Genomic DNA, 15,140 nt, shown 5'->3' with positions numbered 1-15,140 from the left:
GTCTGAGTGACTGGCGGGTAAGACAGACAACTCCACTCCCTGGACTGCTGGAAGGACTTCAGAGCTTCAGCTTGCATTTTCTCTGCTCCGTGCACTTGCTAGGAGAAAAATTTCTTTCCAGCATGCCTGATAGGTAAGGAAAAAATCATACCAATCTTCTCTAATATGAAGGGCTGTGGGGACAGGACATAAATGTCTGGAAGATGTGTAAAAGAGAGCTGCATGAAATGCAACACTGCAGCAATACTGCTTCCTGTTTCTGTTCTGTTCTTGTACCTTTCTAAAAAGTTGGTGAGGACTAAAACAACAAGTGAATCATAAATTCTTTAAGCTAAAGTAAAGTGACATTTTGCTTGAATAGAGAGGATAAGGTAGAATCAGTTCTCCAAATCTGCTGAGGACCTTGACAGCATTTGCCAAGCAACTGCTCACTGACCGCTATTGGCAAGGCATTTTCTTTTCCAACTACAAAACCTGTCTATTTATCCTTTTGTATTTCAAATGTCAAGTTTAAACAAGAAAAATGTCACTGGGCTCAAGCAAAAGACATGCACACTGGCATAAGAAGAAAATTGAAAGAATTGCTTACATCTTCAATTAAACCTATGAGATGATGAATGTATTTCACAACATTTGAACCAATTTTTTTAAGGGATTGGGAAATGTAAAGGGTTGCTCATCAAGCTTTACAAATGCTTTACTTTTCTATGCTAAGTTTAAAGGATTTTTTTTAAATTGGATTCTGTTCAAAGGTTCTCTGAAGATAAATTTACTTTAAAGAAGATGATCAACAAAACCAATAAAAGATTGCTTCCTGGGGAATGATTTGTACAGAATGAAAGTGTCATACAAGAAAATGACTTGGAAAAACTGGCACATCACCTGAATGTTTCACATGAAAGCTACAATGAAATGCTGATACCATCTTCTTTTGCACCAGATGTACTGCTGTTGCATTGGAGTTACTATTGCAGAAAAATCTCCCCCAAGAGCTTTTCCAGCTCTTACAACTGCAGGCTAAGTGTTCTTGTTATTGGAGTGGTGTTTTTCACACATAGGTGCCTCTGAGCTAGACTCCCAAATGGACAAACCCCAATTGGCCAGATATTTTGCATAGATATATTCTATGTGAATGTACAAATCTAACAGCTGAGAGGTTTCACCATAGAGAGGGCACTGAATTAGTGACCAAAAAAAAAAAATTATCTGTTTTTGAGTCATGCATGCAACATATTGAAAATCACAGTGCAAATATGCAGTACTCTTTTTCAGAAAAGCTTTACTTAAATGCTTTGTGTCATGGATTTGCATAAAGGTGTTGGGCTTCTCTTTGAAGTTGTCTGACCTCATACATGTAAGCTAAGTTTCTGGACCTTTCTTAAAGAAATACGCTCCAGAAAGAACTTTTACAAGATGACTATGTAAGTTGCTAAACAAGTTCTTTGCTTTGGCAGTTCTTTGCTTTCTTTATTCAATGTGTCGAAGTGTTCTGCTCTGCTTGGAAATTAAAGGGACAAGGAAATGGAGAGGAAGAGTCCATGTTGATATTGGGGTAGCACCCAGAAGAGAAACAGGAGAGAAAAGACATTTTATTTTATTAAATTAAAGGTGGTATTCTGTAAGCTTTCTATAGGAGGACAAATCAACAGAGCCTTACAGTCCTTTACAAACACAGTGCAAATCTGCCAAGAACAGACCAAGAATAAGCAGAAGGTATTGAAGGGATGACAGATTTCCTGTATAGAAAAGAGATGCATACATACTAAAATATATGTGTATAAAATACTACACATATAGTACAAAATTCTAAACAAAAAAAATATTGATATCCATTCCCCCCTCCCCCCTTAATGTTTCACATACCTTGGACTTTCAACAGGCAGCAGGTTCCTATCCACCGCTGGTAGCTACTTCCAAGGTAAAAACCATATCAAACATTATATAGCAGTACTCAAGCAGACGGGATAAGCTGATGCAAAGGAATAGCCAGCAGGAGGGTCTAGATCCCAGGAGAAAAGTGATCCAGTAAAATTGGGTCAATCCAAGGGAATGCAGGTGGTGTTTGGAGTTTGAAAAACATCTCTGGTACTGTTCCGTGAACTTGTTGATCCTGTTCTTGGGACATCAGCTGAGCTGGTGAGATGAGCACTTTTCTGCTTAAAGTTGGTTTGTAAGCTCTTTTGAGAAGGAATTGATTGCTCTTCTTATGACTCTGGAAAGAAGGTGGAGATTCTACTGAAATTAAATAAAAACGCTGCTGGTGGTGGCTTCTGTGATATGCCATGTAGCTGACTCCCTGTGAAGCTGAGCAGTTGCCTTGTACAGGCTGCACAGCCAGTATTGATAATGTGACGCCACAAGACACACTTCTGCTGTAAGGGCAGAGCATGAGGCTTGGGCAAGGGCTAAATTTATCTGCTTCGTGTCAGCCTCCTTCTGCTGCACTGTAAGATCTACGCAAAAATCCTCCTTCATAAACACATTTAGCTACAAACATATCCTTTGGCTCCCATATACCAGAATTGTTGATCCTTTTCCTTCTTTCAGTTATTGACACCTCTTCAACCCCAGCTCAAAATTCAAGCAATCTTATACATGTTCCACCCATGATCTCAAAGCAATGCAGAGCCCAAATGACAGCAGATAGTCAGCGCCTCCAGCACAGCGGAGGTACATGGTGGCTCAGATCCCGATTGCAGGCAGACCCAGGTGTGGCCGCTGCAGTACTTGTGGCTGTCTGCCCTGCTGTGGGAGGTTGTTTTCCCCACACTAAGCAATACTGAATATAACATGAATATAACACGTACTTTATGCTCCTCAGCTTCTGCAGCTTATCCTCTGGTGCATTAACGTGAACTGACTGCTTTGGGCTCTTAACCTTGGGATATGAATTCCTTTGGGCAACTAGCTCTCAAGGAGTCAAGCACAGACTACTTATTCTCTTCAGGATTTTAATCTTAGGCTGTATGAGCTCCATCCCACAGCTACTTGGACAACCCTGGAGAAAAAGGATATTATCAATTGCTTGATAATTGATTTTAAAAAAAGGTTCCAGTTCTCCAGGCACAGTTTGCTACTTTCTCTTTCCATCAGCATGGAGCTTAGTCTAGTCATTTCTTACCCAGCCACAAAGTACAGCCCAGGACAGGAGAAGACACATAACATCTTGCTGTATTTCTTCTTGACTGATCTCCCACCACTTGATTATTGCCCTCATTTCTGCTATGACTTCTCTTCCCTCCCTGCCACCAACAGGGTGTGCCTGTCTGGCTCACATTTTGCTCTGCCGTGCTTTCAAGCTGCCTCACGTCTAGGCTGCCACATCAGAAAACTGTGACTCTACCGCTACATTTGTTTGCTCTTCCTGCTAGGGAGCATGGGATCTGCCTCTGGCTGGAGGATGCAGCAAGGAACTCCATCCTGGCCAGAACAGGAGGAGAGGACACAACAGATATCAGTATGGAAGTTAAGCAGGGCTCCAGGGTGCCTTGGGCTAGTCTAGAAGAACCAGTTATTAAAAACAAGACAAGTTGCTCAAATGGCTATTTGAAAGAAAAGCCCACATTGACAAACTTCTGCACTTTTTTTTCTTAAGAGCATTTGCTTTGGAGGAGAAATTTAAAATTATTCGGAACTTTTCTAGGCTTTGACGCATGTGCTGGTTTGCAATCAGTTAATTCAACTGACAGTCATTGTAAGTTTAATCCACTTCTCTTTCTTCTCCACTCTATTCTTGGTGGAAAAGATCTGTGATCTTTTGTGTTAGTGTGGACATAATGCTCTGGAACTGGAGCTACCGTTGGGCAGTTCATCAAAATAACAAACCTTCCCAAAACTTATTGATAGATGGATGGATAGACTTCTGAAAACTCTACACTACTATGAAGGACAAAAGTCCATTAAAATGAGGAAAGGATAAGCCTGGGTAGGTTTGTATGAGCATCTGAGGTCAGTGAAAGAGAGGATTTTATGGTATGCAGACCTTGTGTTTAGAGTCTTAGTCAGCCTTCATCACTGTAGCTTTATGCTAGGATAACCCTGCATTTGGGCAAAGGAAAGCATCTCTAGCATAGAGTCTTGAAGGAAAAAAGATAGGAAAAGTGTATGTAAGACTACTAGAAAAGCATCACAGAGCGAATGCTTTTGTGGGGTAACTGCCTGGGGTGACTTGGGAAATTAAACTGGTTTTCAAATTTTAAAGAATATGTACAGCATTGAAGAAGCTTTCAGGGTGGAGTGTAGCTGCACTACCTAAGCATTCCCTAGGCTTCCAACCTTAGAGGTTGTCGCACTTGAGGAACCTGGTGTGCTGACTCTAAGGAACAGTATGGAGTGAAGATACCACGGCTAGGCTCTGTGGCAAGATGGGGACTTGATCTTGTACACACCGAGACCGATAGTCTGTATATTTGCCACCCTGAGCCAACGACCTGTCATGTTTTTGACAAAATGCTGTATTCTAGTGAACTTTTGCTCATTATAATATCATTATAATACCAAAACACACCTCCATCCCAAAAGCTACCCACCTCCAAGGTGCAACCACCCCTCACTGAGCATTTGCTCTGAATTTCTTGGAGCCTATGCCTTTAAACGAAAGTGACAAAACTTTTTACCAATCATAACCAAGGTATGTTTGACTAGAGTCACTCAAGCTCCACCTAAAAGATAGAAAATAATATAAATTGGCTTAAGAGAGAGGGGATGTAAGGGAAGACACCATTTTGACTTCTGGGATCAGTTGATGGGCTGAGCCTCTCCTCCCACAACCCATCCACCCCCCACCCCCAGCCCCCACCCCCCTCCCGCCCCCCCACCCCTACTGGGATGCCTTTGGGTAAGATTTGAACATTTGGTTATACCAAGTGCCTCCCCGGGAAACTTAGAAATCTCTGTAGAGTATTTGTACCTTTTTAACGTGTTAAGAGCCAGACTGTGTACCTGTGTATTTTATGCATGCTAGCTTGCTTTTGCAGATAGTGATTTTTATCGCCGGCAATCCAAAGAACCTGTGTACAAGTTGCTGTAATAAATTGCACTTAATTACATTGTTCCTAGCCGTGACAGTTCTCATTGAACGTGACTAGAGTGAGGGTGTGCTACATTACTGGTGAATCCATGACCGTGATAGTTCCGTATCTTGAATCTGACCAGACCCATAATAGTTAATTGGCTACACCCCTTAACGCGACAGTTTTGCCTTCTGTTTTGTTGAGTAGTGCTACTGTGTGCTGGTAACAGTCTCCTGTTTGCCTCTGGTTTGTACATCTTCATTTTTATTTCACTGCATGGAAAAAATGGTTTGTTAACAAAAACTTCATTAAAATGTATTCTAAAATAATATTAGGGAAGACTGTTTGTTTTTTTTTTACAGATTACCTGCATCCTTTAGATATTGATATTGACCATAAGCACCATGGTTTTTATAGCAGATTGATAGCAAGGTGTGGGGAGAGGAGAAAACTTTCCTGCTGACACGCTAACCGTGTTCAGAACACAGTTAGAGTGACAGAAGACTCTAAAAGTGACTTTCGGAAAGAATAGTATATGTCTTTTTTAACATGTGCATTTCTCTGGATTTCTTGGCAGGAAGGCCTTAAATCATGAACTTTCTAAACTTTTCAATGAGATGTGGGATATGGATGTTAACCGCTTTATGCCTGGGAAAGACTATACAATTGAAGTGCAGGTAACTAATTGCTAAGTAACATGAGAATTAAGGGCAGGATGGTATTGTAGGAAAAAGTGTCTGTGAAACTGCCTTCTGCTAAAAGAGTTGCCTATGCTTCATCATTTCCATTAATGGCATAGGCAAGACTTTCTAATGATGAAGAAGCACTTAGGTGAGGGAATAGTACAGAGAACATCTTAATGGGCCATGCTACCTGAAAACTGGTTACAAGTGGCATCTCTCAAGTGTCTGTCCTGGGGCCTGTAACATTTAATATCTTCATCTGTGACCTGGAGGAGGAGATGGAGTACAACCTTTCTGTTTTTTCAGATGAAAGCAAACAGTGGTGATACAGGTGGTATGCTCAAGGTCAGGGCTGCCCTTCAGCTGGACCTAGGCAGGCTGGAGGAACAGGCTGAAGGAGCGTCATGAAATTCGACAAGAAAAAATACAAATGGAACAGGATGCCCAGAGAAGTAGTGAAATCTCCATCTCTGGAGGTTTTCAAGACCCAACAGGATGACAGCCAGAACAATGTGGTCTGAATTCAGTGTTGATCATACTTTGAGCAGGACTAGAGATGTTCTGAGGTCTGGATGTTTCTGTGAGTGTACGGTTGTGCATATGTGTGTGCATGACTGCTTGCATGTACAGTTTGGGTGGCTTCCCATAAGGGAGAAGTGGCGGCAGGTCCCAAGTCATTCTTGTTGGAGTAAAGCAGTAAACTGAGGAATTCCTGGGTCTCAGCTGGAGAATATGGAGTAGCAGAGCGGTGTGGGTGAGGAGGGTTTCAGGGTTGTTGCTGCCACTCCTACGGAACTGTGAGGGAGGAGTGAGTATCATATTTGATGGGCAGCTATTTCACTCCTTGCCAGCTCAGTGTGGTACAAGCATGGCCATGTGTTTTGGCCACAGATTGCAGCAGGTCACTGAGAATTTGGTAACCAGTTTTGTACTCAAAGTGCTCACACTCTTTACTGCAATGTTATATAGATATATATACAGATATAGTTTTCTGTTGATAATAAACTTGAAAGAAATGTACCTATCTCTAGCCCTAATGTGTGAGGGGAAAACTTCTACATAGCTTCCTTGTTTCTCAGAACAAGGCTCTAGGTCCCCCTTGCTCATGTTAATTAACAGCTGCCCGTCTTTTCTCCTCTTTCATTGAGAACACCCTTTGTGAATCAGAGACCTGAAAATCATCACAAAAGCCACCTTTCTGTTTTGGATGTGTTTCCTGGCATATTGATTAAAATGCCCTTAAATATGGCTGGCTAGAAGTCTTTGAAAACTCCAGAGCACAACTTTGCACCAATCCAAAGCTGCCAGAGCTGCACAGAACTGCTTGCGGAGCGGGCTTGGGACTTAGGAGACAAACTACATCTCTGCTGCACTGCGTGGACTCATAAACTGTATGCAGTGGGTACTGAGAAGAGACAGAATGTGTCCAAATCTCCTTTTTCTTTGTTTGTGGTGGGAGTCAGCCTTGGCTCTATGTTACTCCTCTATCATTTGTGGTGTATATAATTTAGTAGCAGAGCTGGCTACTGTTCACAACTGAGCTATCATGTGGGTCATTACAATCATCTGTGAACAAGTGTCAACAGAGAAATTTCAGATTTCTAGGGTGTCTTTTCTCTTTACACTGACATTTCTTCAATAATATCTTCTCTTGTTTTTAGGATAACCATTCCTAAGAAAGTGTCCTGATAGGATTATGCTTTTTGTTCTGATTATTATAAGGGCAGCCACTGTCACCTCTAAGAACATCTTGCTTCTATTGTTATTTTACTCTGGTGTTTCTCCTAGGGAAAAGCAGGTGCCCTACAGCAAGGAGACAGTGCTATCCAGGACAGCGCAGCCAGACATCTGTTTCACAATGTAAACCAAGATCACCTGAAGAGCATAAAAACATTCTCAAGTGAGACCCATTCTTTTGTTAATGGTGGAATTGACATGAATAATCCATGTTGTTTTAATGTGTTTACAAGAAATACAGAATTGTATATAATTTGGATGGTCAGATGAGAAGGAGACGAGGTACATCGGGCTACATGTCATTTGCAAGTAGTTTACCCGATGTTTACATGGAGGTTACCTGTATCCTCAGCGTCAGGAAGAACACCTTTTGTGTCATAGCAAGGTCTGAATTCTTCTGAGGTTCTTCAACTACAAAGTGAAATGGATGAGACTCTCTTCATTATTCCATGTATTGAAAAAATGCCAGTCATCTTTTCTCCTTTGGTCACAGCTCCTAGCCCTTTCAGGCAGCCCTAGGTCCACAGCTACCCCTTGCACTTCTGTTAGGGTTATACTTCAGGTATATCTATCAACAGATATTTCCTCCCCTGATTTTTCTTTTCCCTGGGTGAAGCTGCACTATGTTGCTAAGCTGATCGAACTGCTGGTCTAATGGGAAGCACCATTCTTCTCTGTTCCCCCACGCTTCTCTGAGCCATACAATCCTGCCCTGTGGTACAGCTCTGGTACTCACTGAATCCAACCTTGAGTCACTTCAGCTCACTAATCTGGCAGGGAATTACTTAGTTTTGACCTCAGGCATTTTTCTATCAGCTTAGTGTGATGCATCATCCCTCAGAATCTACTGAGGGTAGAGCAGGAGCAGCTGAAGTGATAGGAGGCAGCAGGTGGCAAAGGGGGATACAAAGAAAATGAACTCATCTACTCAGAGGCCATAAGCTCAATCACGGTCACCTCATGCTGTGATATTCCTCTGCTGAAGTAATTCCCACAAAACCTTCTGCCAACATAGCTCAAGTTCATAAACATAGGTCTGCAATTTAGGTATTTAGGTGCTCAGATATTTTTTTTTTTTTTGGTAGAAGGTCATTATTGCATCAGCCACTTTGTTCCACAAGGGAACTCAGTAGTGAGCAGTTTATCTTAAAAAGAAGTGCAGCAGTGGTCTGGCTTTGAGCCACCTCTAGCCCTACACCCAGCTCTGTACCCAGGAATGAAATCTGACACATAAAGGAGCATCTTTCTTTAAAGGCTCTCAAGGCACTGACATAATATGTCAACTTTTTATGATGGCTTTAATGACTGGATCACAGGTATGATCATGGCCTGTTCATCAGAATGAACATGCTGAAAGTTTCTCTTTTTCTGCAGCCTTTATTTCCTTATTGGACAACTATGAGACATCAACCGGAGTAGAAGAAGTAGTGACTCCAGAAGAAATAGCTGAAAACAATGGTTTTCTTGATGCTATTTTAATGACTGGAGTAATGAAAGTGAGTAACACAGATCTTTTTTAGTCACTGAAAACACTGAATTACAAAGTAAACTTCGTATGTATCTTTGTTTTTTATCTTTCAGCTAGCTCATGAATATCTGCTTAAAAAAAAAAAGGCAAAGCCAAACCTTGCTGATTGCAAGTATCAGCTCTATGACATCTGGTTCCAGCTCTATGCCAGGAAAGAAGGAGACAGGTATGTCTGATGAATATGGCCCCTGATCATCTTAGGCTATTCTGATTTATGCAACGGTAAACCTGAATTCCATCTGTTACACACAGAACTGGAAGATGGCCTCAGGATACAGCCCAAGTCAGGTGTTCAATGGTCCCACACAGATCATGTTTAAAGGCTTACTGATCAGATATGGACAGCGTTGACCCTTGGGGTACGCTGGCCTCCAGCTGGACCTTGTGTCCCTAGTCACACGCATTCAACCGCAGAAGTTCATCCACTTTTCAGCCAATTACACCATTTACTTTTGTAATCTGTACTTCATCAATTTGTCTGCATTGCTGTTACAGGAGACAGTGTCAAAAGTCTTGCTAAAATCAGAATAAGCAGATGAGATACATCTGTGGCTTTTACTAACCACTTCATCATCAAATAAACTTTGTGGCCAGATTCCACTGCAAGTTTTGTGCAAAGTAAGAAGAAAACCCAACAAACCCTAAAGTTATCCTGACAAATAAAGAAACTGTTCACAAATTAACGTAGGCAAGCTTGTACATCTTCTTGCCTTTTGTCCCAGCGAATTTGAACTATTCAAACAAAAGACCTATATATTATTCTTTGGTTTATTACAGACCCGATTCTTGTGGTTTTGAACGTTTTTGTTGGAGAAACAAAGCGTGGTAAACAGATCTTAGGTTTGCACAACTGGGTGCAATTTTACCTTCAGGAGAAGCATAACCAAATTGACTACAAGGGATATATCGCTCGGAAGAACAAAACCAGGGTAAGAATGAGCAGGGTGGCCTAGAAAATAAGATCAATAGGTGCACAGAGAAAAGCTGTGCTAATGAATCAGAACACCGTGATGCAGAGGCAAGGTTGCATTTTTCTCTGTATCCACCGAGTCACATCCATAGTCACTGACAGGTCCCCTTTCATCCTCTTCCTACTATCATTTGTGGTTATTGCACACACAGCATGAGTCTGCAATTCCAGACCCCTTTAAGACAAAGGCTGAGAGCAGACGTTTTTATTCAAACAAAATCCTATGGCAATTCCCCTGACTTTAAGTGAAACTGGACAGAAACCTGTTAATCTGGATGTCTTCTAAGCTCCAGTGCAGTAAATTCCAAAAGGTGCCATGACAGGAATTACTGAGCCCAGGCTACAAAAGGTGTTTTGCTGAAAAGGCAAGGTTATTCTTGGGCTTGTACAGTCTGTAGATTTGGGTTTTTATTGCTAGCAGATCTGGAAGCTCACCCCTTGGCAGCTGAAGTTATTGGAAAGACTTCTTTGACTTTGGTGGCTTTTGAATCAGGTTATTTATTCCTTGCTGCTGTCGTCTTCTTGCAACTGGAAGTCTGTAAATCTCAGACCTGAAAATTATGGGGCATAATCCAAAGAGCATTGGCAGTTTGGAACCAGATTACCAAAAAGTGAAGCTTAAAAGCTATTTTGGGTTGTTGCACTTGAACTAGTGTGAAAGATAGAAAGCTTTGCCTATACCTACTCTGGGGCAGGTGAAGAAAACACAGACTGAAGCATCAGCCCGAAATGCCATGTTTCCTTGACAGCAGTGTTTGGTGGGTGATGGAGTGGTCGGCTGGGATGGTACAGTTACCTCCAGAGCTGCTAGCTGTGCTTTCTCAGTGGCTGCTGGAACATAGCTTGGCTGCTGGGGCACTGGACAAACTGGGACTTCACAAGCAGGCAGGCATGGTTGGTTATTTGATTTTTTCCTGGCAGCAAAGTGCTATTTCACTATTTCTAAAGGAAGCTTACCAGGGTCTTAGGGATCTTTCTAATTCCCAGAAAAAGACTGTTAAAGCATGACCAGTAAGCTTTTCAGTTATGTTTTCTTACAGGTTAGAAACTCCTTCTGTGCATGCTCAGGGTGCAGTAGTCCCAGGGGGTTCTTGCCTGTGGAGCCAGTCATCCATGGACGCAGGGTGCTGTGGGTGCTGGTGACCCTACACCATTCCTGGATGTGTTGCTGTGAATGGTGACCAGCTTGTGAGGAACACGAGCAGTGCCAAATGGGGCATGTGTGTAGGTATGGCACCAAACGAAGCACACGTATTTCTTCACTAAATGTACGAAGAGGATGCTACTGCTATGGGGGTCAACTGCTTTGAACCTAATTTGCCCAGGTATACATAAGCAGAAGAAATCCTAGTGCTCCCTCATGCCCAGATCCTTTTGTACTGAAACTATTTTGAACAGTAGTGCTAGTGTTTGGGGAATGGCAACACCGCCAATGCCTAATTGATAAAACTGATCATGTATGCTCTATAGGACAGGGAAAAAGCTGTGCTCCAGGTCTGTGATCCTGGCATGGCAAGGATATGGTGTATCACGTGTTGTTTAGGGCTTTCTAGTTGTAGCTCAGCTGTGGTTGAGGCAACTTCACTGTGGCACTGAGCTACAGAAATCCACATTAGGACTGGAAAGGAGCTCAGAAGGGCTGGCATTCAATCTGTAACATCTATTTCTCACTGACTTTCACTGTAAACTGGGTGAGTCACTTTACACTTGGTCTCCTATAAAAAAAACTCATAATTTATTTGATCTGATATTCAATTTAACTAAGTCTGCTCTACTTTGGTCTCTTTTTGGAGAATAGGAATATAAGAAAAAAAAGTTCACTGGCTTAAACTGCTATCCATCTGTTGTCTTCAGTGGTGCAAGATGAGTTTAGGTGGGGAAGACAAAACAATTCACAAGCTGTAGAACCATAAACAGGAGAATTTTTACCTAAAAATCCAGAATCTGAAATTGTAGGTATGTGGTCACAGCTGTGTTGGAGATTATCCCATTGTGTGTGTTTTTTTTTTTTATGCTTTCAGCCTGACAAAGATGACCAAGTTTTGAGCATCCAATTCAGCTGGAAGGGCTCAGTCAAGCCAATTGGAAGCACCTTTATTGGTGTCAGCCCTGAGTTTGAATTTGCCCTTTACACTGTCATTTTTCTGCTGTCTGAAGAAAGAGTCACACGTGAAACAGTGAAGATAGAAGAATACGAGCTACAGATTGTTGTTTATCGCCATGGGCACTACATTGGAACAGCATATCCAGTGCTCTGCAGCACCAGTAGTGAAGACTAGTAGTTACAGTGATCAGGCAGCATTTACCTTTGTTTTGTTTTGTTTTGTTTATTTGATGGAGGGGAGGGAGTAAATTGATGAGTTGTCTCATACAATTAATTTCCAATACAAGTTTTTGAGTTGTTCACTTTTGGTCTGCAATAAAGTGTTTAATCAACAGTGTGCCATGCTGGAGTGTCTGACCCACCTTGAAACATGTTTCTCTTCATATTAAAGTCTGTATTAAACTTGTATTAGCCTTTCTTAACACATTATAACACTATACTTTTCACCAGATAATAGAATTTATAAAAAAGCCATATTAGAATTGATATACACATTTCTCTTATTTGTTACCTGCTGCATATTTGGAAGAACAGAAGCAATACATTTTTTATACTTTTCCTTCCAGACAGGAACTTGGATTTGGCGCAAGCTGAACCACAGTACATTTTTTTTCTCATCTCCTCATTTCATTAGAGGTTAATTTCAAATGCATTTTTCCCATGCCCAGGAAGCACGTTCAGCTGTGAGAATGATCATCAGATCAACAGTAAGTCTGTCACTGCTGTGGATCTGCCCAGATTTTTGTCTACTTCTAAATGCCACAGTAGGCTTTATCTCACCTAAGTTTACAAGTCCCTGGTATAGGCACCTATGTTCCCATTAGTCACTGATGTCTGCAGTCATTTTTCTGCTGGTGTAATCTGTGTTAGGGTTAGATGAATGCCCCTGTATAATACACTGACTAAATCCCCAGTGACAATAATCAGATGCCACTGGGGACACTGGTTCTCTTCCAGGATCTGATCACTGTTCCTTTTGCTGATGAGGACATCTGCCCTTTTTCTTCCAAAATGTATTCAATACTCCAGTGAAAGGAATGTGATGCTTTTCCTTCTCATGCTAATGCAGAAACAGGCAGATATTCTGAGAGTGTGACAAGGATTGCTTAGATATTCAAATCATACAATTACTCCTGATGTGTATTTTCTGACAATACACGATTTTGAAAGTGCATATAACTTTCATGAGTTGGAGTGTTAAAGTTAAAATGCTAACTAACCAACCCAGTGCTGGAAATATGCAAAGAAAAGAAAAAAAAAAAAAGCCGACAGAGATACTTCGTTACATAAGGTAGAGAGAGGCTGACATACGAAGGATAGCAAGTTACTGTTCCAAGCACAAAAGGGATTAAACACAGCACATAAAGGGGTTAAACACAGCACAAAGGGAATAGACATAGGACTGCTACCATGGAATATCTTCGAACCCCCCTGTTCAGGGACTTCCATCAACCTGATGCTGCTGGACCACCACATGCTTATTTCTGCTCTTGGTGACCCTAAGGGACACTGGAGTGCCCTGCAGTCAGTAAAGTGGCCTATGTGACAATAAATGTGCTTCACTGATATTTTGTTTGGTAGCAAAACCATAAATAGAAAAAAAAAAAGGGGATGATGTTGTAATTGGATGATTGGATGATGCTACAACACAAATCATACACAAAACCAACTTATATGAAGCCAAACAAGCATCACCAGTTTCTGCAATCCCCTATTTTTTGAAGTGTAACAGCAGGTACTCAGAAGTCCCTGAAACTTGGCAAATCCATCCTAATAGGAAAAAAATGTACACTGTTGAGAGATACTATTGCAGAACAACAGATTTCAGTGATAGTTCAAATAGTAGAAATAAAAGGCAAGAAATCAACTGTACACATTCTCTAAGGGTATACATTTAGTGATGTCAGAGAATGAAAGTTATATTCTCAGTTTATGCTGAAAGCATTTAGAATTGTTTTTGCATAATGACATTAGAACTCTGTAATTCTCAAATTATGACTTCTATGGAAGGTCTTAAACCTCCAGGCCTAAATCTTAACATAACTAGTACAGACAGCTCTCTTAGCCAGAGGGGATCAGATGCTTACAGGAAAACTGTAACTGTGTATTCCACAGAACCGCAAGTGGTGTTTGCAAGGTAGAATGCAAATTAAGGATGTGAACAAGAACTTCAGTTTTCCTTCTGAAATAGTTAATACAGCCTAGTAGTGGATACAGCCTATGCCTAGGCAATTAGCAGGTTTAACATATAAATCTAGCTAGATCTGCAAATAAGCAGAAAATTATAGGAGAGATGGTGGAAGTGAATGATTATATGATTTGATAAAAATTATCAAATACACCTGCTAAGCGCAAGGGGAGAAGAAGAAGAGCAGCGAGCAATCAAAATGGAGGCACAGAGTATGGGTTCAGTTTTGTCTAATGTATTGAAAGAAGAAAACTGCAAAAGAGAAACACAGTGACCAGTGCCAAACACCCAGGCACTCACTGGTCACCTGCCCATGGTGACCAGAAAGGGTTGATCACCTGGGTGTCTAGGACTTTGGCTGCACTTTGCCTGGACAAGCAGGCTACTCTCTCCTGAGGGCAGAAGTGTGACAAGCCAGCCCCCAGGGCTCTGAGGAGGAGAGAAGATGCACTGCTGAGCAGGCAGATGCTACGTCTCTAGAAAACAGGAAAAAGAGCTGGTGTAGAATTTAAATATTTTCTCAGTTCATAATAATCCCAAACAGGAGGACCCCTGGGAAAATTGGCAATGTGATCACTTGCTTCCACTGTGTAGGAAAGGAACTGCAGGCACTAAGAGTACTGCAGCTGACGTATCCCCCAGGTGGAAGGAGTAACAACTCCTTCCAATGTTGTGAGCGCTACCAACCAGTCCTAAAAGGAAAGTAACCAGCACCTGTCCTGCGATCCTTCCTGATCCTTCCCAACGAACCTGGGGGTGCTGGGACCAAGGCCCATGCACAGGAGCACTGTGTCCAGAGGTGACGAGGTGGCCTCTGTCCTCAAAGTCTTGCCAGCGTCCTTCCATGTGCATGTTCGTGGTGTTGGCCTCTTGGCACCCAACACCCGCTTGGCCTCACCCAGCAGAGGCAACAGCACA

The 15,140-nt window shown here is 41.8% G+C and overlaps 1 protein-coding gene across 1 annotated transcript; it reads left to right on the top strand.

The window, feature by feature from the left end:
• Positions 1-12,368, top strand: LOC118245157 (poly(U)-specific endoribonuclease-A-like). The gene is given in 8 exon segments (XM_035540927.2): positions 1-133; positions 5,590-5,689; positions 7,484-7,595; positions 8,807-8,928; positions 9,014-9,126; positions 9,738-9,758; positions 9,760-9,889; positions 11,952-12,368. Coding segments are annotated over 8 exon segments (867 nt in total). The 5' UTR covers positions 1-122; the 3' UTR covers positions 12,210-12,368.
• The last annotated feature ends 2,772 nt before the right edge of the window (positions 12,369-15,140 follow it).

The sequence above is a fragment of the Cygnus atratus genome, chromosome 1 (assembly GCF_013377495.2).
Source record: "Cygnus atratus isolate AKBS03 ecotype Queensland, Australia chromosome 1, CAtr_DNAZoo_HiC_assembly, whole genome shotgun sequence".
Lineage (NCBI taxonomy): Eukaryota > Metazoa > Chordata > Aves > Anseriformes > Anatidae > Cygnus > Cygnus atratus.
Note: the sequence above shows the minus strand (reverse complement) of the source record. Positions and strands in the feature narration are given on the sequence as shown.